Source organism: Hylaeus anthracinus, unplaced genomic scaffold, assembly GCF_026225885.1.
Source record: "Hylaeus anthracinus isolate JK02 unplaced genomic scaffold, UHH_iyHylAnth1.0_haploid 11989, whole genome shotgun sequence".
NCBI classification, from domain to species: Eukaryota; Metazoa; Arthropoda; class Insecta; order Hymenoptera; family Colletidae; genus Hylaeus; species Hylaeus anthracinus.
This window is the reverse complement of record NW_026534337.1, coordinates 17,253,096-17,278,824: the sequence shown is the minus strand read 5'-3', so window position 1 is coordinate 17,278,824 and position 25,729 is coordinate 17,253,096. Positions and strand designations below refer to the sequence as shown.

At 42.1% G+C, this 25,729-nt stretch overlaps 4 protein-coding genes across 17 annotated transcripts; 3 read left to right on the top strand and 1 right to left on the bottom strand.

The window, feature by feature from the left end:
• Positions 1–1,295: 1,295 nt before the first annotated feature.
• On the top strand, positions 1,296–7,469 carry LOC128887694 (protein THEM6). 10 transcript variants are annotated; one of them, XM_054143891.1, is made up of 6 exons: positions 1,299–1,441; positions 2,561–2,652; positions 2,865–3,337; positions 4,733–4,947; positions 5,822–6,007; positions 6,133–7,469. In XM_054143891.1, the coding sequence occupies exons 3-6, from the start codon at positions 3,181–3,183 to the stop codon at positions 6,241–6,243; spliced, it is 669 nt and encodes a 222-aa protein (XP_053999866.1). In that variant the 5' UTR covers positions 1,299–1,441; positions 2,561–2,652; positions 2,865–3,180; the 3' UTR covers positions 6,244–7,469. The 10 variants fall into 10 exon arrangements, with proteins under 10 accessions (XP_053999867.1, XP_053999866.1, XP_053999863.1 ...); XM_054143888.1 differs by having other exon boundaries at positions 2,382–2,652; XM_054143886.1 differs by having other exon boundaries at positions 1,301–1,441; positions 2,521–2,652.
• A 626-nt stretch (positions 7,470–8,095) lies between these two features.
• LOC128887695 (protein THEM6) lies at positions 8,096–10,501 on the top strand. Its single transcript, XM_054143893.1, has 3 exons — positions 8,096–8,345; positions 9,315–9,529; positions 9,770–10,501. The coding sequence occupies exons 1-3, from the start codon at positions 8,201–8,203 to the stop codon at positions 10,004–10,006; spliced, it is 597 nt and encodes a 198-aa protein (XP_053999868.1). The 5' UTR covers positions 8,096–8,200; the 3' UTR covers positions 10,007–10,501.
• Positions 10,502–10,887: 386 nt separating this feature from the next.
• Positions 10,888–22,913, top strand: LOC128887692 (tetraspanin-9). Of its 3 annotated transcripts, none has more exons than XM_054143877.1 (5): positions 10,888–11,028; positions 16,814–16,925; positions 19,993–20,184; positions 20,261–20,443; positions 21,026–22,913. In XM_054143877.1, exons 2-5 carry the CDS (start codon positions 16,863–16,865, stop codon positions 21,359–21,361), a joined length of 774 nt encoding a protein of 257 aa, XP_053999852.1. In that variant the 5' UTR covers positions 10,888–11,028; positions 16,814–16,862; the 3' UTR covers positions 21,362–22,913. The 3 variants fall into 3 exon arrangements, with proteins under 3 accessions (XP_053999852.1, XP_053999854.1, XP_053999853.1); XM_054143879.1 differs by lacking the exon at positions 10,888–11,028 and adding an exon at positions 15,941–16,112; XM_054143878.1 differs by lacking the exon at positions 10,888–11,028 and adding an exon at positions 16,168–16,210.
• On the bottom strand, positions 21,790–25,286 carry LOC128887691 (uncharacterized). Of its 3 annotated transcripts, XM_054143875.1 has the most exons (5): positions 25,118–25,286; positions 24,792–24,987; positions 24,479–24,577; positions 23,277–23,633; positions 21,790–23,151 (listed from the first exon to the last, which is right to left on the bottom strand). In XM_054143875.1, exons 2-5 carry the CDS (start codon positions 24,975–24,977, stop codon positions 23,065–23,067), a joined length of 729 nt encoding a protein of 242 aa, XP_053999850.1. In that variant the 5' UTR covers positions 24,978–24,987; positions 25,118–25,286; the 3' UTR covers positions 21,790–23,064. The 3 variants fall into 3 exon arrangements, with proteins under 3 accessions (XP_053999850.1, XP_053999849.1, XP_053999851.1); XM_054143874.1 differs by lacking the exon at positions 25,118–25,286 and having other exon boundaries at positions 24,792–25,090; XM_054143876.1 differs by lacking the exons at positions 24,479–24,577; positions 25,118–25,286 and having other exon boundaries at positions 24,792–25,090.
• Positions 25,287–25,729: the final 443 nt, after the last annotated feature.

Below are 25,729 nucleotides of genomic sequence, written 5' to 3'. Positions count from 1 at the left end.
TGCGATAAGAACCGCTCCTTTTGTAAGCTCGCAACGTCTTTTCCGTGTCATTTTGAGAATTGCCGTATCATTCTGAAACAATTAAATATGTAGTACAGTCAAATTTTTCTTCGATTCGTTTCTATTAGGGAAACTGCATGCCTCGCAAACCGTTAAGGTACTTGTCCGTTTGTACTTGTCTTGTCTCGTATCTAAGTTTCCTCGTCAAAAATTACATAACAATGTAAACATTGCTTTCGGTCCTCAGTAAACAAACGTGACCGCTTTCAAGAAACCATTTCGCTGGTGTTTCGGGCAACGCCTTGTTATGACAAATTTGTACATACGCATCATCGACAGTGCCAATATATTGTTTTGGTTTTGCGTCAGTATTTGCTCTTTAACGTCCTATGGCAATAAAGTAACGTTTTATTAATAAATATCGAGGAAGCCTACGTTCAATTATTTTTATAAATAATCTGCGTAATATTCTACCGAGTGTGTTAGTAAACGTCACATGTTTCATGGATCAACGCGCGAAACCAGAGAAGGACAAGGACGGTAATTTCCAATTCCTTTTTGTATCTTTAATTCGTGCAACTTTCACTTTTGCACTGAAAAGTAAATATTACGTTGCTATTACTTTCTCGACCAAGGGAGAAACTACCCCTTATATTTATATCGAAGTCACATATTTCACTTGTAAATATTTTTTAAACTACCGACAAATATCTTTAGCTACCAACACCGACAACACGCGGAAAGCCAATTACCTTTTATCAATATTTTTCATTTAATTAAAATACATAATCTTGTACGTCACTTTCACAGTGAATGGCACGTACGTATAGGTATCATCAAAAGGTGTTACGTAATTAGATGAGCGTATTAGCAAATTAATGACTAACTATTAACAATGACCATACATACATATATAAAATTGTATTAAAAAGAAACAATTCTTAGATCACATTTGCGTAACAGATTCGAGTAATCGCTAACATTCACAGTCGATAAAGTCGATAGAAAGAGTTGTTCTGATCATCATTCATTTTGTTTTAGTAGTTTTTGCAATACCGTTGCCTGCGAACAACGACAGAGTTCGGTTTTCCATTAAACCAAACGGCAAGGATTCTGACGTCAACGCGCAATGAGGCTTCGTCTCCCCCCAGGAGAGCCGGCTTCATGGTTGGATGTCCTCGGCGCAGCTGCGACTTCTGAAAAGGGACGTCCCGGCGCGGCGCCCCTGACGCCGACGGCGACGACGAACCCGGGAAGACGTCGATCACCAGTCTGTGAGATGTCGTCGACACGAACGGACACTTTGTAGCCGCTCTCGTCGTCCACGCGTTTCCGTGTTTGTGTTTCGTTGTGTGAAGTTCGTGGAGAATGTGCGGATAGCGGATACGTGCCGTGAACAGTCACCGCAGACAGGGTCGCGCGTCCTCGGCCTTTCCGGTTGGTAAGCTATCGACAGGCGTTTGCGACCATTGATTCGCGAACAACCTCTGCTAAGAGCTTAAAGAGCGATCAGAACGATAAGAAGATCACAAGATAAGAAACGATAGTCTTAAATCGAGAAAGAGCATCGGCATACTGGCGCATTGCGAACCTTCAGACAGAACACCGCAGTCTCGGAGCGACATTCTCGTACAACACCACGAACAAGGAACGTGATTCGCTTGACAATCGTCGAAACTCCTAAAGGGGAAAGTATCGAAAGTAGGTTTCCCTCGAAATTTTGGATCGTCGCGTTATCGAATCGCCTGATTGGACATGGGCAAATTTCTTATCTAGATGCAAATTTTACATGACAGATATAGTAGACGTCATTTTTATTGATTTTCAAGCAATACAGACGTATAGATTTATTTTTCAGCGTTTCGATATAGTAAATTAAAATTCGAGCTGTAGAATGAAATCATTATAGTTATTCAAATATAAATTGCGAATGACGAATAAACGATAAACGATTTTGTATACATTATTTCTTTAATAAAAGTAACGATCTCCAACTCGTACGACCAAAATGAATTTTACATGAAAAAAATAGTAATTTATTTCTATAACAATGTTTCTATCCGTTATCTATTATCGAGATTAAACTCTGCCTATCTTTGTCGTCGTATCGCACCCGTGCCACGGTTCTGTTCCAACAAATATTCTCGGAAGAGTTTCCCATCGTATTCCCCTGCTTCCTGTCGCGATTCGTCACTGTAGCTGTTCGCGCATCGACGAAGAATACAACTATTACCGGCATCGCAGGATGTAAGATCATCGATACCTATTTTTATCGTTTCGTTCGTCCGTCGACGATCCACAGATCCACTGCCAGCTGGCAAAAACGTCGCGATTTCGTCGAATCGTGGTGTTTTCTACCATTTGTCACTTCGTTCGTTTAGAACAACCTTTCGCAAAACTTTTCGTGGGATGTTAGCGTTTCGTTCGATACGAACGAGTGTTTTGTGACAAATTAAAACGAATAATTATCTTTAAAAATGAAATAGATCTGAGCATTAATTATACGTTTTCATTTTGGAGATCGGCTACAAACGAATGAAAATACTCCGTGACTCGTCAGTTTAGGAGAGACTGGTTTAGCGGGATAATCACGAGCCGCTGCGGTTGTGCTTCCAGATGTAATAAAGAAACCGCCCGAATTGTTTTGCATCGGTAAGCAAACGTATTAGATTAATCATTGGGTGATTACGTCGTGTTATTTTATTATTGTAAGTGTAGCCTTCAAGATAGTAAAACTCTGCACTTCGACCAGTGGAATCTTTCGTGTGCACGATGTTAATGACAAACGCATGCAGCTATTCCAATAGAAGTGTAATGACGTTTGTCACAGGCGTTTCACGACTTCGTCACTTATCATGTTCCAGAGTTTCAAGTACCTGTCGATAGATAAGAGAACGTTAAAGGAATACTTTTTCATGGTTGCATGGTTGCACGATCCCGACTCGAACCTCCAAAATGAGACTCTTAACGATGCGGTGGTACGCATGTGATCTATTGTCATGTTAGCCAAACGGCAAAGCACTGGGTTGGCGAGAAACGAGCCACGAAACGCCGTCCAACTCGACCACGAATCGATAAAGAGAAGCGTGGCTTCCCGGCGGTGGAGAAATTCCAAAGTCTGACCACGCGGGTTTCCTTCCTGTGCTGTTACGGGGTGGAAAGGAAAAAGCTTTCGTCAGGATGATCACCTGCTGGATCTTGACCGGCGTCTTTGGGACCATCGTGTTGCTGTACGGCTTAATAGAGATTCACTACTTTCTGCGCATGTTCTTCACCGTCTTCTTCGCGCGTTTCTGCAAAAAAAAGGTGCACATTCTTGACGAGACAACCGTCTATGGTACGTTGATCCCTTGCATAGAAAAGTGATTAATAGCCTGGTGATTTCATACATTTATAGCGAAACGTATGTGGTTTTTTCAAGTAAATTCCTTAACGTTAACTCAAATTCAAATAAACAAAGTTGGTACAAGCCTGTAACATCGATATTATCGATAAATCTGAAATCTAATTACGAGTAATTTAGCTCCAACTTCTTCGAGACGACGATTAACGTAAATTGTTTTCCGTTGATAGTATAATTGGCATACAGTATATGGATAGAGGAATAATTTTCAACGTCTAATTGCGTCGAATACAGGATTTGCCGAACAAATGTTATCAGTAATCTAAAATGAAACGTCATCTCTGAAAATTCCTTTTCGCGTTGCTTCTGCAAGGATATCGATACCGCAGAATTATAAGCACTACACAAGCAAAACGTCATGTTCGAGTAAGCAAAGATTCCACGAATATGCGTTTAAGGCCCCTTCTTGTGTACACGTAAGCCCAGAATCCTTACAATTCAGCTACTTATCTTGGTCTCGTTCCCGTAAACCTTGACCTACCATGCGCGAATCAGTTGGCCGTCCGGTTGCTCGTGTCGCAAATCCGCGCTAGTATTGATTGCGCAGGGTGCTAGCGTGGCTAAATTCTGCAAAGCTGAACCAGCAATGGGCCAAAACGTAAACAGGGTGAATTTGGCAGTTGACGAGTCTGCACTTGTTTCGTCGGCATCGGTGTGGTCGTTTCGCGCGATGGTGGTCTTGAGGAACGTTCGCCGTGAACGTTCATACACATCTTTGTCACGCCACGTGCCTGCCACGAGGAATAATAATAAATCCTCGAAACGTTTAGTATGCCTGTATATTCCAACGAATGCTAATCTTTTATTTATTAGTCCTTGTAACGGACGAGGAAACCAACCGATTCGCGTTTCGTCCACACACGTTTTCGAATCCGTGTGTCTGGCTTCGAGCTCCCATTCAATTTGATCGCGTTAATGTTTGCAACATTGATTTAACCGAAGTTGCCCGAATATCTTGCGATGGGGCACGCGACCTGGATGTATGAATTTTCGCGTCTTTAATTCCCTTAATACTTGATACCGATCGAGGTCGAATAATTTTTTACAGATAAAATTAATTTCTGTTTTTCACCGCGTGATTTTTGATTTATAAACTTACATTGTTTGTTTCGTAACGTTTGAATTAGAAGAAGACGATTAGTTCGCTCTCTAACTCTGTTCAATTCTCATTCTGTTCGCGATGTCGGATCGCGTCCCCGGCCTTCGAGAATTCCTGTGTAATTTGCGACTTTGATCTTTGAAACAAAAATATTATAGTAAAATCATAAATCATTTGTGTTGTCCCATTGCATGCGCGCTCGACGTTGCTCTAATATTTCATTTTCTTAGGCATTTGCACCACCACGGACGTGGATACGCTCCTTTATCACATGAACAATGCGAGGTACCTTCGCGAGCTGGACTTTGCCAGAGCAGACTTCTACGAGAGGACGAGTTTGTACCGTGAAATCTGTTCCCAAGGATCAGGTGTCGTGCAAGGTGCAGCGACCATTCGTTATCGTCGATTCCTCAAGCCTCTATCTATTTTTAAAATAACATCAAAGGTATGCGCTCTCTTCGTTTGTTCGAATCGTAATACCGAGTCACCTTTGTTGAATTCATAAAAACCATCGATATTTGTTTTCGATCATTTCCTGGAAACGTAATAAAACTCTTTTTATTTTCTGTTTGTCATTGCGATCGTGTGAAGCATACTCTACTCAAATCAAGAGTTATCGAATAAACAGAATCGTTGACTTTTGTCCTGCAAATGGGGAGAGTAAATTGTTACGTGAGTCTTTCATTATGATAGCGGTGTAAATCCATTAGAAAACAAAAATAGAGTATTCGTTACGCAATATTAAAGGCATATTGATTTTGTCTAAAGAACAGCTTCAGTGTCGTAATATTTTCTTACGAATGCGTCGACATAAGTTCAGTTGTTGAACAGAATAAGACAAATATTCGTTGCGAATGTAACTTAAATCTACGAACACGAATGCTTTTATATTTCGACAGTAGGATTGTTACATTTGACATAATACGAGTAAATTACCAAACATGAATATTATCCTGAAACAAAGGAACGTGGACTTATACCACTTTCATACCGACCAGTTCAGATTTGCCTTCTGTTTCGTTTAGCGTCGGCGCCGGCGCGCTGGTGGCGTCGTTGAAATCGAAACGATTCTTCGACAGCGACAGGCCGCGTTAATTAGACATTATAATTTTGTATCCATTCGACGACCGTATGACTCACCGAAACGGAAAGTGTACTCCATCCTTCTCGTTATCAATTTGATCGCAGCGCACGCAGAATATATAATAAAACATATAATAATAATAATAATCTCTAAAAACTGCGCGTCAATTTTGGTGGTTTGTAAAACATAAAGTACGAACGGAGAATGATCACATTTTCTATTTGCTTTCTTGCAGATCATATATTGGGACGAGAAGTCGGTATACATGGAGCACCGATTCATCACCCCCAACGACGGTTTTATCAGGGCCATCGCGATTTGCAAACAGAGAGTTCTGGACTGCAGCGCAGAGGCAGTTATTGGCTCCCTCATGGAACGAGGTGTCAAGCAGAATGGCAGCGTCGAGGCGGGCGTGACTCAGGTGCAAATCCCAATTTTTAAACCAACTCGAACGATTAGAATCTACCGTTTCTAAAAACATGGAGGAATTCCTCTTTCCTTTGTTTACGCATAGTTGCCGTAAATTAATTAAAGCATACGTTTCAGATACCTCACGTGAGGCCGCAGATGCCACCGGAAGTAGCTAGGTGGCTGGAGAGCAACGAAATCTCATCGGCGCTTCTTCGTCAGGCCCCGGCAGTGACGACAAACTGCTGACAAAGAGAGGACACGCCGTCCACCGCGAACGGCGTTGTTCCCGCTACCGTCTGCGCGACCACAACTGTATAAGGGTCGGGTGTTCGATCTATTTTAGAGATCGCCTCTAAAGTGACTCGTGCTATAGCTTTGAATCAATTTTTTAAGGACGAAACGGTGCGAACGATCGTTACGCTTAAAACTTTTATTGATCGTACTTCTCGATCGTCTCTACCCAAACATTGATTCAACGCAAAGATCAGAAGCATAAATGTATACACGGTGTCAAAGGAAGTACCTTCCGATCAGTGGGAACCAAAATATAGAGTACAAAGACGGATAGACGTGAAACTATTTTGTTACACGACAGTGTGGTTTCCGATCGTGACGTTGCCTCTTTACACGCGAAGAATAAACGTATCCATGGACGATCCTATGTTTCAATGGATATCTCTAGGAAATATGTTACGAAAGCTGCCAGGCAACCGTAGAACCAAGTGCCAGAGTGACTCGAAAGAAGATTGAATCGAGGTCGATAAAAATGTACTTCGACGGAGCTTCCAAAGCTTGAAAGATCGCCTTTGTCGAATAATCTTTGTTAAAAGTTACCGTGATACACGTGGCGTTATTTACATTTTTTATTATATGCGCGATTGGCGTCGGTAATGATGAAATGCAACAATCTGTATTATGAAAGCGTGGAGATACCGGTGTTTATATGTATTTATATTAAGTTGAACGCAAGAACTTTTCGTTCGACTTAATAAAATGCACTGGACGTGCCTTTATATAAATCGTGATGGACCGTCACTGTCCTGCGGTTATCAAACACTCGAAGCATGATATTATATTTTCAGCTTTACGGTTGTCGTGCTTGTAACCTGTCCAATTATCGTCGTTTCAATCCTTTCATTGCATTTTTGGCGTTAGAATATTTGTCGAATCACAGTCGAATCTGTATAATATTTACGACCGATTCTTTAAATAGTACATAATATTCGTTACCGACGCTATTTGCACCGTAAAGTTTAATCCATCGGATTTTGGATTAAATCGGCATTGTAGTACGATTAAGTAGCCGACGACGTAATCAGTTTCGACAGTTGTAGCATTGCGCGCGTACGCGCTGGAAGACATTACTATACTTCTAGTTAATAATAATGTCACTGTGTCAGATAATACTGTGTTGATAATCATGTCGTTGAACCACTGTCCAAAAGAAGGAATAAATATTCTTTAGATGGGGATTATGTTTTACTTCAAATATTATATAATTATCGTACATTTATCTCGCACCTTCGATCTTTTTTTAAAAAGTTCTTGGTTCGTGCAAGGGCCCATCACAGTTTAGTAAATATATGAATTGTGATTTAAGGAATGACTTGATTTCATATTGTTCCGCTAAGGACTCTGCATTGTATGCGGATAATAAATGCTTGAATATTGCATGTAAAGATTACTACTGTGCATGGTGATCGTTGTTTAAAAATTTGTTTAGTTGTAGATTATTCTAGGGTTACATTATTAAACTGATTAAATTTATGATCGCCTGGGACACCTCAAACACCAAGAAATACGAAGAATTGAGCGTGATTAAACTACGTCCGATACCAACACCTGCTCTCAATGATCGTAGAGAACAAAGGAACTGATAGGTTTGATTAGTCATTGACAGATAATTATTCATCCGTACGTTAAAGGGGCGTTGACAAAAGTCACGTTACGAATGAAATGACCTAGTACTTTGACCGCGTGAAATATTTTGAATTGGACGCGCATACACCGCGCGACTATTCCGATGAAAGTTCACAGGTTGAGGAACCGGTTACGGTAATGCGCACGTAGTAAGAAGCGACCTCGCCGTTTGGAATTTCACGGTGACCGCTCGCAGTCTTCTTCGGACTGTGCCTACGTGAACATCGGGTCCCGCATACTCGTTCTAGTTCCTCGCCTCACTTTCCAGAACTAACTCAGAAAAATGGTCTGCGCTTGCGTGCTGGCTATCGCTCTTGCCCTCTACGTCCTGTTCGATGTCAACTATTTCCTGAGAATCGGTTTTACGATTGGCATGGGCAGGCTTTTCCACAAGAAGAGGAAGATTTTCGATACCACTACTATCTATGGTAAATTTAAAGTTTATTCGTACAATTTGCTATGCATCAGTGCGCATGTGTGATCTAAACTCTAGCTGTACTAAACCTGGAAATAACGGGCCTCGTTCTACGTGTGTCTTTTTGCTCTATATTCCTTTTTTAAATAATTCTGGGTCGTAGTTTATCGTGGAATGTTAGAAAACAGATTGGTCGCGAGTAGTTAATAATCTATACTTGTTACAAATACGAGTTTTCAATAATCTGAGAAACATTTCCGGATTTCGGCCTTTAAAACCAACATCGATACTGTTTAACATATATATATAAATAAAGCCCGCGAAAAATAGCTCGCTACATTTGCATCACGTGGCCACAGATGTTTCACGCTTTCGACACGACTTTAATGACGTTAACAAGGGGTCAGAGATAAATACACGCGTTAAACCGGAACAGCTTCAAACTTTGTCTCACGAATATCTAAGAACGCGTTTCTGAATAATATTATATTAAGCGGATAGTCCGAAATAACTCGTAAACTAGCCTTGAGATTAGATTTTTGTGCGATTATACTTTCATGGCGTTGATATCGACTTGAAAATTAAGCGGGTATCGAAGGATATCGCATCGTATCGTGATAACAGTTTCGTTACTGATACGAACGAATACAGTAAAGAGTATGTATCTTATGAATATTATCATGAATAATTTACGAGGAATACGATGACAGGAATACCATTTTTATATTTGTCAAGTGCCTACCTTTGTATTCGTTTAGACCGGGTATATTAAACTCACTTTTGCTCGACGGTTAATTTGCACTCTCTTACCATGTCACGGACCGTATGTATATGTATGCTTATTTTACGAATACCGAGTAGTTACTACTGTAATGTAAATAATGTAAATATTATACAGATTCTGTGACTTTTGTTTCACGGTGACTACTGGAGTTATTCATTCTTGACTTTTTCTTCATTAAATCATAACACTTTTTTCCAGGTATATGCACCACGCAGGACGTAGATCTAGTTTTTCGACACATGAACAACGCTCGATATCTTCGCGAGCTCGATTTCGCACGATTCCACTATTACGATACGTCTGGGATCTTTGCAGCAGTCGCTAAAAGAGGCGGAGGTGCGGTACAAGGTGCATCGTCGACCCGGTACCGTCGAGCGATTCCTATTTTTATGCCATACAAGGTCACCACGAAGGTACGATCCTCGTTATTACACGCTCCTCAATTACACAAAATATCAATATTAATTGGAGTCACCGCCGATATCGAATCACCAATGAGAGCGATTTCTCGAATCTTAAAACATTTAAAACTAAAATGGCTTAAGACATTTTAAAAGAAAGACAAGAATAGTTTTACACACAAAAAATTATAAAATAGTTTTTATTACGTTTTCATGATATTATCAATTAAAAAATTGTCTCATTTTTTATAGTTGATCTATTGGGAAGACAAACATTTCTACTTGGAGCACCAGTTCATCAGCGTGACGGATAATTTTGTCCGCGCGGTTGGTTTGAGTAAGCAGACAGTTACGGGTCTCGATATTCCCGTGTCTGAAATTATCGCCGAAGTCGAACCGGGAGCTCAACGACCTGAAATAGAGAAGGATCTGCAGTTATGGATAAGTTCCATGGAGGAATCCTCTCAGAAGTATAGAAAGCGGGACTGAGGGTTAACTACTTTTTATAATAGAGCATATTTAATATTTATACATTCTTGTTATGTTTTTCACGTCGTAACAACTGTTGCACGTGTTTGTCCACACGCGTCATTAGCGATTCATTTCATTCATAAATTAAAAAACACTCATTGAATTGGACGATTGTTCAGAGCTTCTCATGCTTTACATATTATCGATTAACAATCGACTACTGGAGTGATTCGTCGGGACTTGGTGTTTTTACCGATATTTACCTGTCGATTAATCGACCCTCGCTTGAATCATTATTTACAGCACGATAATTCATTGGAGTCTATCGTTTAATTTTATACGAAAGAAATATTTACTTGGGTTACACAGAATTTTTTGATGTTAATCAAACTATAAAGTATTCATTTAAGAAGGCAAATGGTTACATTATTACGAAAATGTTTTAAATTGTCTGTAACATCCACAACGATGGCCATTTGGTAATGAAATTTTTATTAAACGTTCAAGGAAGAATACCGTACATTTTTGCTGCATCTCTCAACTGAAGATATCTGCCATAGTTTTTCTATTAAATATCGTTTCCCCCTGCACATTCTACTTGTGTTTTTAGAAATAAAATGTAAAGTAGATCGTAGCGAATTTAAATATCTACGAATACTACAAGTTCCGAAGGGACGAGAATCAGGTCATCGCGGGGAAAGGAAAAAACGGTTGGAAAAGCCCGTTTCATTCTCGACAGCTGGAGCCGTGACATAACTCTATCTCGTGTAATCTGTAACGTCGTGTTCCCTCGCGTCGTTGAATTTCCACGGTTCCCGTCAGATGGCGACTTTTGTTTCACGGTGACTGATGGAGAACGGATGTGCGAGAGTTCTGCACGTTCCAGTCGTGCAGTCGATCCGGGAACTCGAAACCTGTCGCGAACGCGAGCCGACCTTTGACTCCGCTTCCCATGAACCTTCGTGATCCGTTCAGTGCCGAAGAGCTCGTGACAGCTCCCGTCGATCGCACATCGGTCCATTCTCATCTTCATCCCACCTGTAAGTGGTATCAGCACGTTTCGAATAGCGTCTACCGATTCTTCTTGTTTACCTCTGCTGAAATTTTCGCCGTCATTACATTGTGATTAATTTGTGACAGAGATGGACAAACTTCTCATCTAGATAAACAATTTCGAGTGACGAATAAAGAATAAACATCCTTTGATCCGCTATTCGATCAATGAAAATTACGATCCGAATTCGAATAAGAATCTGTATTTTGTTCATCTCTGTTTCTGTTACCTTTATGATCTGATAACTTACACTTGTCAGATTAAATAGCGATCGTAAACTAGATTTGTAATCTGCAACCCCTATCCTGTCCGAACTGTAGCGCAGTTCCACCTTCTCATCTTGCGTAGATCTATCGATTCTTTTGCTTCTGTGTTTGTGCGATCAAGTCTGGCGAAGTTGACGTTTTATTTTGCATCAAGTATTTTTATTTTGATATCTAGTAGATTTTTCACATTCATCGTTCCAAATGTCACACTGTTTCGGTTACGAGTGTCAGCGCGTCACATTCGCTGATGGTATCGTTTTCCGGAATTCCGCGCGGTAAGCATAAATTAAAGATGACACGATTCAATGAATAATCGGCAACATGACAATCGTAACGAGAATATTACCGCATTTAGTATTTCCATTCGCGATTTAATTGATACGATTACGTTACGTGTAACTTAAAAATAACCGATGTCAGTACATGGAGGCGCATTTGCATTTACATTGTCTTTGTGTGCAAATGGCATTCGTACGGATAAAATTATGCAATTACATCAGGAAAATTCCTGCACGAGTAAATACACTGTTGCGCGGCCCGTGTTTTCATAGGAAATGATAAAATCTGTTATTTTATTGGCATCGTCCACTGCTCGCGAAGAATCCGTTTCGACACATCAATCGTTATACCGAATCGAAATGTATAACAGCTATGTATGCTATGTCGCACGTTTTTCCACCTAGGTAAGTGTTTGCTTACTTTTACTTTAGATACGTTGTTAGAAAACCATTACTTGGAACGATAAATAAAGGTTCCGAGTACAAATATTTGTCTACATAATACAATTTGATAATATTTATTAATATTAAAAGAAACAGATAACGACACATTCGTGGCGATGGAATATTCGAATTATAAAATCTATCGAAGATTTAACATTTAACAAACTCGTCGTTAATTTTATTCGCCTTGTCTGGTGTCCGTGCGGAAACTTATCCGCACCAAGGCTCCGGGCAATTTTGTCGCGTGCACCGACGGTAGATCTCGTTAACCTCGACGAAACACTTTTAAACCAACGGCGGGAAGAATTAATTCGTTGTCAGCTAATCGTCGCAGACTGACGACCGAGACCAATTACGTCAACGTATACTGTTTCCGCGCAACAGTTTCTTTTACGATAAAAATTCTCTTTTCTAAGGCGTCGGTTTATTGATGACGTTGTTCGTTTGTATTTCGTAGCAGACGTAGTAAAATTCCAAAAAGGTTTGTAAGGCTGTATAAAGAAACTGTAACAAACTTTTTTGTATCCATAAACGGTTTTAAAAGTTACGAGAAAAATTGTATGCGCAATGAAATCAATTATGGGTCACGCATCGCGAAGGACTTGAAACTCTATTCGACCAGGTCGCACAGTATCGAACGTGGAACCGGTTACGTAAGGCAATCGAGACTGCGCATTACATAATGATTATGAACGAATCTCATAATCAAGCTAATACGAATTGTTCAATGACACTGGTCCCGTTGCAAGTCACGTTCCCCATGCTACTCCCGCGATAATATGAGAAACAATCTTGTCGATCATGGACGAAACGTTGCACGACCTTAAATAAAATTACAGTCGACATTTGTGAGTTAAAAAGCCAAATAAAGAACGCGGGTGGTCAAATAGAATATGCTCGAAATTTAAATGAGAAAACTTCCTCGTGGAAACTCTTGTTGGTATCGCGGACGAAAGCCAGCGTTTATTAACGATCGTTAATTAGAACAAGTTTTTAGATTAAGGATCACGTAATTCCGTCCACGTGTGGAGATTAGGAACGTTAATTAAATGTCGCTGCGGACCATTCCGATAATCCACGGACGCGATCGCGACATCAAGGAAAGGAAATCGATCGTGCGAACTGGCTGAACGCCGATTTCTCTTTCCCATGTTCTTCTTCGCAAAACAATCGTCGGTAGGATTTTTTCATTAGTACTATGACCCCTATCCTATCTTCCGCTTTCTTTCTCGCTCGTGGAAAATTTCTTTCTTCTTCGCAAATCAATCGAATAATCGTAGTAATACTTCTGACGGACTTTAAAGTCTTTTCACAAAAGAGAAAAAGAACAGTATGCATCGCGTGTTACCATAATCCTGCGACAGAGAAGCCAATCACGTATGCGTCGCGATGGATTAAAAGACGGGAGAGCTGAACGACGCGGCGCGGCCTTTTGTTCGATCCTCCGTTCCGTCACGTGGGAGGATCATCGCACGAGGCCGCATATCGTCTCGCGATTAACGAGCGTATTATAATAAATTGGGAATTATGACGCTGAGACCCTCTCGTCTCACGTAATCGACCAGCCGCGGTTTCTTCCGACAATCCTCTTGCAACGACCGCGAATAACGCGATGACTACACCGTCGTATAATAGAAATTACGGTCGACCAAGGATTTTTCAATGGGACAAATCACGCGTGCGATCTGTTGCTTCTAGAATCGTAAACATGAGTTTCATAATTCCATTCGGAAATGATTAGCTACAGTCTCCGATAAGTAAAGATTCATTGGTGCACGAATGCTCGACGGATACAGCTTCAGGGCGTAGAGAAGCGTAAATTTCCATGCAACGAACGTTCCTTTAATCGAGATCGTGCAAATTACACGCTAAGAAGGAACAGCACACCGGCGAGCTCCGAACGTGGCTGTTGTGTGCTCGACGCTCCTTTCCTCGATTACGTCACGTGGGAAGTTGAGCGCGTAGGACGCGTTAACGCGCGGTTCTCCGATGGCACGTATCATAAAGCGAGGAGAACCGAGAACCATATGCACCACGAGTGAAAGAGGGAGAAAGAGAAAAAGAATCGTGCCGCGTTAAACTCTTACGTTTAAGCACCGTCCACACCGTGTCCGTCGAGGCGACGAGCGGGGAGATCATAGATGATCGCAAATTGTCCGCAATTGGCAGGAAGTCGCGGCATGGGGACCGTTCCTACGCCCCCTCGCACTCTCTTCGCTGTTCATTAGCCGCCACGTTTGCGGTTCCATTTCGCTCGCACGAATTGATTTCAAGTACGATTAAACCTTGCTACGCGAATCCCTAACGGGGATTCTCCGAACGCCTTTGCCGAATTAGACCTTTTCGCGTCCATCGAAATTTGACTCGATCTTTCGAATCGGTATGTTCTTTCTTTCGAATAACATTTTCTGCTTCTATCGGAATACTCTTTTGTTTAATTACTTCTATTTGCAACAAGTGGCACGGGTATTACGATAGCGGGTTGCGTTACGCGTGAAACCTCGTTCGGTCGTGCGATAAGGCGAATCAATATTGTTTTGGTCCTGATAACGACATTCGGATCGAGGCACAAGAAAGGAAAACTTTCGTTGATTCGCGAACGGAGTAAAATGTGTTTCAACGGTGAGGTTTGCCCTAAAGAGTGCACCCGAAGTCGCTGTTTCTTTAAAAAGAAAACAATCTTGTTGTCCGCTTTAGTCGATTCGAAACATTTTACGGATTCAACGAAATGCTTGAATCAATTCAAGAAGATTTGTGTTCACGGTAACGAGAAGATAAGTCAAATTGTTGATCATAAATTTCGTACTTTCGACGAGCATAAATCGCAAGTTTTCCTCGTTCGCTAAGACTTTGCAAATAAGGTATTTCGACTGTCAGCAAACTTCGTTTACCTTTCGATGCTGTACTCGTGATTTGTTCGTTTGTACAGCGTAAAAAGAAGGTGGCTCGGTGAACCGTTGAAAGTCATCGTTACGCTGAATTACGAGAAATAAACCGTATACAGGTTCTTGTTTTTTATACGTCGATATCGCCTATCCTGTGTAAAGAAATTCGCTTTCGCGTCAAAATCCAAGGAGTTCGAGTGAGAAACCAATGACGTCGCAAAACGATCTATGGATCAACAGAGCGAAGAACGAAATCGTTCGATGTCGAACGCAAACGAGCGGATAACGAGAGAAACGTTAACGACTCGGTGAAATTAATTGTTTCGACTACACGCTATCCTACCATGATCTAGGAGCATCTCTGCGATCGCAAGAGAAAGTTTCCAATAACTATTTTTAGCGTGATTAAGTTCTTTCCTAATTTATTTTTCAAACTAACTAGTTTGCGCGTGAACGCTTCTCCTTAACGAAGACGGTTTATTCAACTGGCCGATTGCTGCCACTCGATCCATTATGTACGCTTACGCGAATCGCGATGTTTAATGCATGGAAAAGAACTCGTCGAACACGCTGCCAGTGTTTTTCGAGATTGCTGTTTCCGATACCATCGTGACCGTGTTCCGTGGAACACTCTATGGGACCTTTACACGACCGAGAAGATTAGTTGCATCTTGTCAGAACCGTGCGGAGCTTGATATCGATGCTTTCACGAAAACAATATCAAATGCTGAATTACGAAGATCTTAAAACGCTCGAGTCGGTAGAGGTAAACGAAATGTCGAAATCTAAATCTTCGACGGAGCGTGAAGCGACTCCGTGCGAAAAGAAACGCTCAATGATGTTCGAGAAGCAGCGAGATGCTTGATAAATTGAAATCGTTCTACGGAAAGGAAAACAAGCTCGCAGATTTCCGACGGCCTTGACGTCTCGCACGTTTCGCAGCAGACGTTCGTAGGAAAGTGACGTCCACACGTGAGTACTCCAGTCCTCGCGACGTAGGTGTTGGCTTCAACCAGAGCCACGCGATCGTGATCGGGATCGTGTATAGGTGAGAGGCCTCACCGTCGACACGATGTCCCGTTAGGGGACCTAGAAGGCCCAGAACGGGCTACAGCCAATCGTATCAACCTGGTTCCGAACACACCGGAACTGATCCTCGTCAGACGAGGATCGCTCGATCGGTCGATCGGTCAACCGGTACGCTCGCTGAATTTTCGCATCCGCGACGCGATTGATTCATCCTCGTGAACCTGTCGCGCGACAAGAATGAGATCTTTGCTATCGAGACGTTGATCGTAAGTTAGTGTTTCGGTTCGTACCGCGATTAGTGAATCTCGCTTGAATGTGTTTTATTTGTTATAATTTAAATCAGTATGTGATAGTATTCCAGAATTAATTGTGTCTGGTTAACTCTCGTTATCGTGAATTACATTTTGCTCGACACTGCTGTGAATCCGACTAGTTCGTTATATCTTCATCTTCCGCTGCTTCTCCTTCTTGCCTTCTTTTTGCTCGACTCGGTTTCGTTGGTGGCCAAGGCGTTTCCTGGCAATTCGGAGCGATGCGCAGTACGCGTACGTCCGCGTTGTCCCGACGCGATTTCTTTCCATTTCGGTTCGATCGTAGATCCAAACGTTTCATCGATCGTGATTCTCGCTAAAGTACGCGGTGATAGTTCGTACGTTTTACTTAACACGGAGGCCGATAACGCAATCCGTGCACATATTAATTAAGATTTGCCGTAGATAACTGGCGTTACACGCTAAAACTTGTACGCGATTACTTTCGCGATTTTACATTAAAATATCGAGCGATTGCACTCTACGGTAAAAGTTACTCGAAAGTTTCTTCTTTGTTTGCACGAGAGAATCACCGCATACGGTCTCCCGTGGTTCTAGGAAACACTGCCAGTCCCTTTGCCCCGAGGATTTTGCAAAGGATCGAGCCATGGGCCGCACAGGATACACGTGCATCAGACACGTCTTCTGTTCCCTCAACGTTCTCATATGGGTATGTAACATTTATCTACGTTTTTTTACAATTAATTCTAGAATCAATATAGCATCTTATGTGATCATTTTTATTTTTTTTTCAACGGGCTATACGAGAATGTAAGCGTTTAGAACATGCATCGCGTGGTTAAGAGTATTCCGCAACTGAATGATATTGGGAAATATTTGGTCTACGAAAGCGAGTATCATTCGGTTCTCTATGTGTGTATCTGCAAAGTTTCATTGAAATCAAGGCGTAACGCTTCGCGGAGTTCCCTCGTTAAGTAATAATTGTGTTGCGCGTAACACGCGATGCAAGTAACTCCGTCATCGATCATAAAAGGCTCTGTTTAATCGTAGAAAATAAATACAGTGCCGATACTTTGATACGGTACCGTGTTCTTCGGTGTTTTTGTTGACACGAGTCGCGAATCGAAAACAAGCGTTCGAGGCCCACGAGCCGGTCACGGTCTCGAAGAAACAGTGCGCTGTAGAACGTCGAGACAATCGACGAGTTAATTTCCATCGTTGCAGTCAGAATTGCACCGAGCACAAAGGAACAAGAGAAGAGCGCGAACAGTAGGAACAGCCCACGCGTACGATTAAATCGACGCGCATTGTCATTCTCGGTGCATTCCAACGTGCTCCGTCTCTTCTCTCGAATTTATTGTTCCACTTGAAATCATCCATCCGCGCCGCGTGGCAGTCTTAAATAGGACATTGAACCGTGCTCTATGAGCTATGAACTTACGGTACCACCGAAGACGCTCGTCGACATTCGTTCGACGAGACTTTTCCTTGTAACGCTTTCAACAGGTACGCTTGTCGCTATTTTCTCTCTTACGAGTCCATTATCGTTGCAATTTATTACTCGTGTTGACGTATCGAGGACAGTGCGCATATCACGAACAACTTTTCTGCTTATTTTTATGTAAAAAATTGTAGTAGACCCACAGTGGCGATTATTCGAGTTCGCGATTCAGTTAATAAAAGTTCAGCGGCGATTCGAGGGGCAGCTTAAAATAGGGGTAAAATTTTCCAGAGGCCTCGTTACTTGAATTGCGACCTTAATTGCATGCTTGGTCAGTTCTGACCGCGATCGGTCACACTGAAATTGCATTTGTAATTTCGCGCGAGAACGTAGTCGGTTCTCTAATCAGCGAGAAGAGGCTGTTCTGTCCATGGATATTCTTAAATGGAAACTTTCTGAAAGTCTGACATTTTAAGTATATCATCTTAAAATATCAATGCGAAATTCTAAATACATATCAGCGAAGACATATCGTTGACATTCGTTTGGATTAGAAAAGGATAGCGTTTTCCTTTAACGACATCGGTTACGCGAATTACGTAAATCGAGAGCGTTTAATGGTGTTTAATCAGAGTCCTTTCATTCATTTCTTGACACTGATTCTTGTTCGCGATGGTACGTGTCGATAAAATCGGCGTTGGTGCACGCGCGTCGATATTAGGTCGCTCGAACGCGGTGATTCTAGGCGATTCTGGCCCGACGCTTAAATTACTTCATTCGAACTCGTTTGACCGGATTGGATAACGCGGCCTGTCGTTACTACACAGATGCTAATTTACGGGAGTTCGAGGCGTTCGCCGGTGTAGGGTCAATACTCTGTCGGTGGCCTCTCTTGTCCCGAGTGTCGTCGTAGATTATCCGTTGTCTTATCCACGAGTCGCCTGCCTCGACGTGGACTGGAAGCGTTCATATTTTCGACTACCTTGACGAATTGATCGTAACCTGCCATCTGTAACCAAGCTGTAACCGCTGTAGATTCTGCGCGTGATCGATAATTGGAGCGAAGCCGATTAGAAACGCGAGACGCGATAAAGAACGCGACACCGTTGTATCCCCTGTCGTTAAGATAGGCGTGCACATCGCCGGTGAACTTCGAACCACCCAAGTCGAAATCAGGTTCAACTGGTTGGACAAAGAAACGGTAGAAATTCGAAATGGACTTGTCTCGCGGTTGAACGATCGCTTTACTCCGTGACCGTCTCGAGCAGAGCCCAACAGCATGGACGGCAAATTGCTAAACCGCAACAATCTCCGAGAAAGGTTAATATCCCTTCTAATATAATCACGCTGTCACCGATATTCTAGCGTACACTTCACCCAGAAATTCTGTTGCACCCGACCGAGACGATGGTAGAGGTTCCCTCTGAAACCATAGCCGCGACCGCGAGAAAAGAATCGAGACGTAAATCGAGCCAGACGAGCTTCAGCTATCGATATTCGCGTGCTCCGCGGGTGAAAAGCAACGTCGAATCGTCTCACGTTGCCTCCCATTAACGTTTCGATACGAAACGCATGCAGTGCTTTCTCGTTCCCGACCTACTTTTCCGTTGCGATTATACAGACCCCGAATAATCGAGATTCTCACCGTGCGTGGAAACCTCTGACGTTGTCCGGTGTGTTCGCGATTCGAGACGGTTCGCCGCGGCCGTACCTACGTCGTTTGTCGTTCGTTTGCATAATTCATGGTAGCTACATATTCGAAATCCATTCTAAAAGGTGGAACGTCTCAGAGATTCGAACAAGTCCGGGTCGTTTACCTTGTACCTGAACCCTTGGTACGTTAAAACAAAAGAAAAAACTACGCGCGTCGATTACTCTTTACATCGTTGTGGAATTTTCTAAAAAATTAAATAAAGATTTCCGTGCAGAGTTTACAGAATTGATATCGGTACTTTCTCTCTATTGTACGCAATAGCCGTGAAAGTAATGGATGGAAATTCGTTCCGGTCTCGAGAATCGCTTTTTCCCAACGATCCTCCGACACCGTTCAACGCGTACGCTCGCGCGGAAACGCTTACGCGCGCGTTGACAAAGAGACGACCGTGTTGCCTACATAACTGTGCACTTATATCGCACTTGTTGCTCTTCCTCCCGTAGTTGGTTGGAAAAATATCGTTAAAAGGGTACGCAACGATCGTACACCGAAGTGAAATCTCCCTCGTTTTTTCTTAAACCATTCGTTAACCGTTCGACAACCGATCGATGCGCAAAAGTGTACTTGGCAGTTGAGTGCAATCAAGCCAGGGCGTTCTGACTCGTGTTATCTTCTTTACAGTTATGCGCTTGCGGAATTTTGGGTGCAGGTCTCTGGCTCCGATTGGCTTACTCGGGATACACAACCTTGGTACCGCATTACAGTTTCGCGTCAGCTGACTCGTTGCTGTTGGCCGCTGGTTGTCTAACCTTCGTGATCGCCTTCTTCGGATGTTGCGGTGCTTGGTTTCAGTCAAGATGTATGCTGATCACGGTCGGTGGTGTCCTATTCCGTCGGAAGTTCACCTTCGCGAGACCATCATCTTTACTTTACATATTTTTATCCTTAGTACTTCGGATTGGTGATATTGATGTTCCTGGCTGAATTCATGTTGGGGACTCTGGCTTTCATCTTCAGAGAACATTTAGCCAGAAGTCTGAAAGCCGAGCTGCTCTTCGGTATCGAGAAGCATTACAATCTGACCAGGGAACCTGGAACGCTTCCCGCTATATGGGACCACATACACACGGAGGTAAGAGTTTATAATTTAGAAACAAATATTGAAATTTGAAATACACAAGTGTAAAAAAGAGAGGAGACTTACTTTGATAGGTTGAGGAGACAAAAAGAAAATTCATCGTCTATACCCGATACTTTTCTTTTGCTTTGAAATCATCCACTGTCGGATTCATTTTTAGAATAGGTGAGTCGTTGGGCATATTGCGTTGACTTGTAAGTAGCCTGCTTTGGATTATGAATTACAGTAACGAAGGTACTACGCGACAGCGAATTGTAGACGCGTGCTCGGCATTAAATCGAGATGCTTGCGTAATTGAACGAACTAAGCACTCGCTTGTTCCCCTTATGCACAAGTACATTTAATCCGACGATCCGCATTCGGAACGCCGCGCCGTCTACAAGATAAGAAAGCATCCTCTATCTTTGATGCTTCCTCCTTCGTATCTTTCGATTAATCGAATAAAGGTTATAGGTATATATTCCGTGCGTGGTATATATCCACGTGCCAAGTAAAAGATTAGCGAAAGAAAAGTTGCAGGATTCGGAATAAAAATAAACTGTAAAATACGTCGTTGATCTTTGGCTTTGATTTCAGTTCCACTGTTGCGGTGTGCGGGATTACACCGACTGGTTCCAGATCGACGCATGGCCGACGGAGGATCGCGTCCCAGATTCCTGTTGCGTGCAAAGAGAACGATACTGCGGTCGCCTCGATCCGGAGGGTCGCAACAAAGAGCTCTGGTACAAGGAAGGTTGCGCATACGCCATTCAAATGTGGCTGGTGACCAGACTCCACGTGGTGGGCACGGTCGGCCTTGTCGTCGCTTTCCTTCAGCTGTTTGGACAGGTGGCAAGCATGATCTTGTTTTGCACCGTCAGGCACAAGAGGTCCTCCCACACGTACAAGAGCTACGACACCACGAACACCTAGAATTTCAGATGGATCTTGGACGAAACGAGTGTCTAAGGTCCATGGGAAAAGCGATACTCGCAACGATCACGGTCTTCTTCGCCGCGATATGAAGAAGATTTCGATCGTTCCGACACTCCGAATCCCTCTAAAAAGTTTCTTCGTTGCCTCTGATAAAGATACTTTGTTGTTTCGAACCGGATCACTGTTTCCGTTCGAGATTCTCGAGTAGGCTCGATATCGACGCGATCATCGTTGCTATTCGTGACACTGGAGAAACGGCAGATCGTTAAATTCACGACTTATCGACGAACCAGAAAGTGTAAGTGGAACGAAATGATCGACGAGCACACAGTTCAAGCGATCCGAAAACGTCGAGTGATCGGTCTAACGAGCCGCGTTAGTTTTGACGAATGAGTGTTCAAAAGTGAGCACGTCGATGTTTCGAAGAATCGCACAGACTTGGAATCACAGCTGTAACGACGTCTCGATGAACGTGCTTATTGTCCAGAAATGAAGCGGAAGTGACTGGCGTCACAGAAACAATCTCGATGATCAAAGCCATTAGATTAGTAATATTTCAGACAATTTTAGTGTGTCGATTATATTATAAAAATTAATAAAACGAATAGTTTTTCATCCTTTGGTTTGGATTTCGTTGGAATATTATCCAAGCTATGTTAGAGGTATTTAACGATACACGAGAAATTAATCGAACGGTCATTTTTCACGAAAGAATAATTTCATTAATTTTTCGTACGTATCATTGCGTATCATGTAGAAAAACTAATATTCAAACACGATCCAACCCTACGGATCGAAAACATTTCGTTTTATTTTCTTGCATGGACTAACTAATAAACACGAGAGTACATCGATTCGAGATAATTGTTTCGTATTATAGGGTACGAACTTTTATGTTATCCTGCATGCGAGTTTGTTTATTTACAGCGTAAACGTTATCGCACACTGCGTATACCAAAATTGCTTTTTCTACAACCAGGTTTTCGGCGATCGTTTCACGTGCAACTTGTCCATTAATTTCTGCTTTGTCACGCGATTAACGCGCCTGGTTGCGCAAACGCAAGCACAAGTATTTTTACTCGTTACCGTTTAAGCTCGAATCGACGCTCCCGGGGTAATAGGGAACCGTAATCGTCGACATTTCTTTCGTTTAGCTTTAAATCCCTAGGAGCATCGTTCGAATGTTTTCATCGTATATTTATTTTATTATACACACGGTCGTATAGTTGGTAATCTAGCTGCACATACCTGACACCTACTAATTATTCGAAGAAGCGTGATTTCGAACGCAGTTCGATGGAGCTGTGTAACTCAAACTTCGCATCTCCCTTAATATAAATATAACAGGAAACAGATGTAATATAATTGTTTTCTTTCGAGAGTTAACGGATTTCTATTTGCGACAGAGGATGCGAACGGTGAAAGCAAATTGTATGGTTACGTCGCGACTCATCGAAAACCTACGAAAAATTGTCAAAGTTCCATTTATAAGTGAGTTAAAGCTTGTACGTGTATTATTCGAATAATAAATAATATATTTATGCGATAACCACGAATCTCTGATGTGCTTCCACAACTGTCATATTAGGGCCTGAACTTTAGACTTTAAATGAGAAACAAATAGTTTTATTAAAGTAACAAAAAGTCATCAAACAAGGTGCAAACAAAAAATTTCTTATATTAGCTTATTAACATGATTGTCATTCGAGTCCGATGAGACGAGCTCCCACATGATTCAGCGCTTCCGTTATTCCACGGGACGTCGTTTTAGCAGCGTTGCGTGGCAACTAAAGACGGAATAGTATATTAGTAATATCCTAACACCATCGGTTCCAGGAGTCGCGCGTCTAAATTGACTACAACACGCAACTCGTATAAACTCGCTTGCCAAATTGGAGTAAGAGGTACTTACGTCAACCACAGCGTTGAGAAAGTTGCTGAAACCTTCGAAACTGTTGACGAGGGCTCTACCAATTCCGATGAACTTGTCCCCAGAGTTTCCATACTTTTCCTGCTCCTTGATACCATCGACGAGCGGCGTAGGTCTGAATAAACTCTCTAAAATTCCCGTTATAGGCTTGTAAACTGGCCTTTCGAGAAAGCCTTGAGCCCTCTCCGTCTCCAATCGTACAATTTCACGCGTGTCTGTCCGAGTATTCGTCACTGGCATGTTCTGGATAGTTTCCAAGGACCTCTGGGTTTTATTCGGATCTTCTGTCTTCTCCGCGATCACGGTATCTACATTGTTCTGTGAATCGCTGACCAGCGTCTGATCGATAAACAAACACCATACACCGTTTTCCTCGTTTCGTTGTTTTAACGTATATATCTAAGGACCTTTTCAACGCATGCTAATATGTACAGTCTCTCCTGCTAGAAATAGGTGACCCCGTTACTTTTGTCATTTTTCTTATCTTCAATAATACGACGAAGCGTTGCTTGCACAACTTGTACAACTTCGAGGAAAGCAGTTATCGAAAGTATAACTAATTGTAAGTTCGACACTCGATTCAAATTCAAGTTCACGCGCATGCTCCACAGATCCCTAAATTGTAGCCAAGTAGCGATGAATGGACTAAACGACTAAACTATTTCCAAACCGAGCATACACAAGTCGCAGGCGTCATCTGCCCACAGAAACGAGAACCGTTTCTTTACCGTCGTAGGCATTTTACCGCCGCGCCGCGAGCTTTCACTGTACGGTACGATGGTACAGAATTCGATTTAAAACCGACCTTTGTAAGCAACGTTTCTTTCTTTCGTATAACGAAACAAGTATATTAAGGCTGCTCGTTCTAGCAGAATATACTGTACCGAGTGAGTTTTAATCGATACGTGTCCCCGAGCTAATTGAACGAGTTTCGCACGAGATTCGACCTCGATGACTTTTACACGAGATCGTTCTTCGCGTTCAACTACTTCGTTATTCCTTATTGCCACATACGAAAGGGAAAAGAGCTAACCTTGCTCCAGACAAGACGTAATTGCGAAAGATACACGCGAGATGGATTCGGCGGCGTGTCTCGATGAATCTCGATTTTATATCAAGGGATTATCAATTTAGTTGGGAGAGGAATGAAAATCAGACATTAAACGCGTCAATGCGTCAATTACCTCCGCCCGATCGATTATGATGTTTCTGGCCAGTGTGACAGAATTGACCAATCTTCCTGTGACGATTCTTATCGCGTCCGCGACGCGGCCTAACAACTCCTACAAAAACCGAAATGGAATTTTGACTGGAACCCTCTAGATTCTGAGGCCAATGTTTGCAATTTTGACCTTTCGTTAATTATGTTCTCGTTCCTGTCGTAATCGATTCTCTCTCGATTTCTTTAACACCGTGTAAGAGTGACACTCGTACATGTAACAATTGAAACGATACAAACTTTTAACCGCGACACAAGGAATTTAAGAAATCACTCACTCGTCCTTGGTCCAATCTCGACGTGGCCAACGTAGTGGCGGCAGTCGAACTCACGTCGCCGTCGCCGGTGTTTAGTGTAAATCTCGTTGGTTGTTCCGTGGGTAAACCGATCGATGGATCGAAACGACATACGATAACTATAACACCTATCCTCAAAATACTTTTTATTCCAAACGTCCTTCGCATCGCTGTTACTCTGTGAAGAATGTTTCTCGGTGAAAGTTTCAACTTCGTCATCGTTGAGAAATATTTTGACAGAACTTTACAAGTATTATAGCTTTCGATACTTTCTTTCGGAAGCAAAACGATTCGATACGAGTACTTACTCGTGCGCCTGTTATATCTGCACCTTCTGTCAAAAACGAGAGGGAAACTAATAAAATAGAAACGGAAATTCAACGACAAAGGTGTTCGATGGCTCGCAGTTACTCGGCGACTAACTCATTTCGTCGTGCTCTGTTATAAACTCGACGTACAGTCTTACGACATGGCGTTACTTTCTCCTTCGATTTGCTTCACAATGTTAGTAATGCGATTTCAGTGAGTTGCGCACAAGTTGAGAAAATGTAATTGTGACAAATTTTTCGAAATTTTTCATAGTTGGAAATATTATTGTCTCGAAAAACATTGGTATTATAATAATCTGAAACTCCGAAATGCATTAATCATCTATTCATTGTACATAGTAATTCTGAGAAATTTGTCAATGTTTTAATATCTATTGATTGGGTCAACTAAATATTCATTTTTGACGATAGTTAAATTATTTATTAGTAATATTTGTTTAAAAAATGATCGAAAGTATGATTTTTCTGTAATATTGACGTACAGAGGGAGATCGAGGGAACATTGTTTCCTTCCATCTCACTCGCGGGTTACTAACGGGTTGCTAACTTGTAATAAGATCTTTACATCTTTCGACGTATTTCAGTTAAATA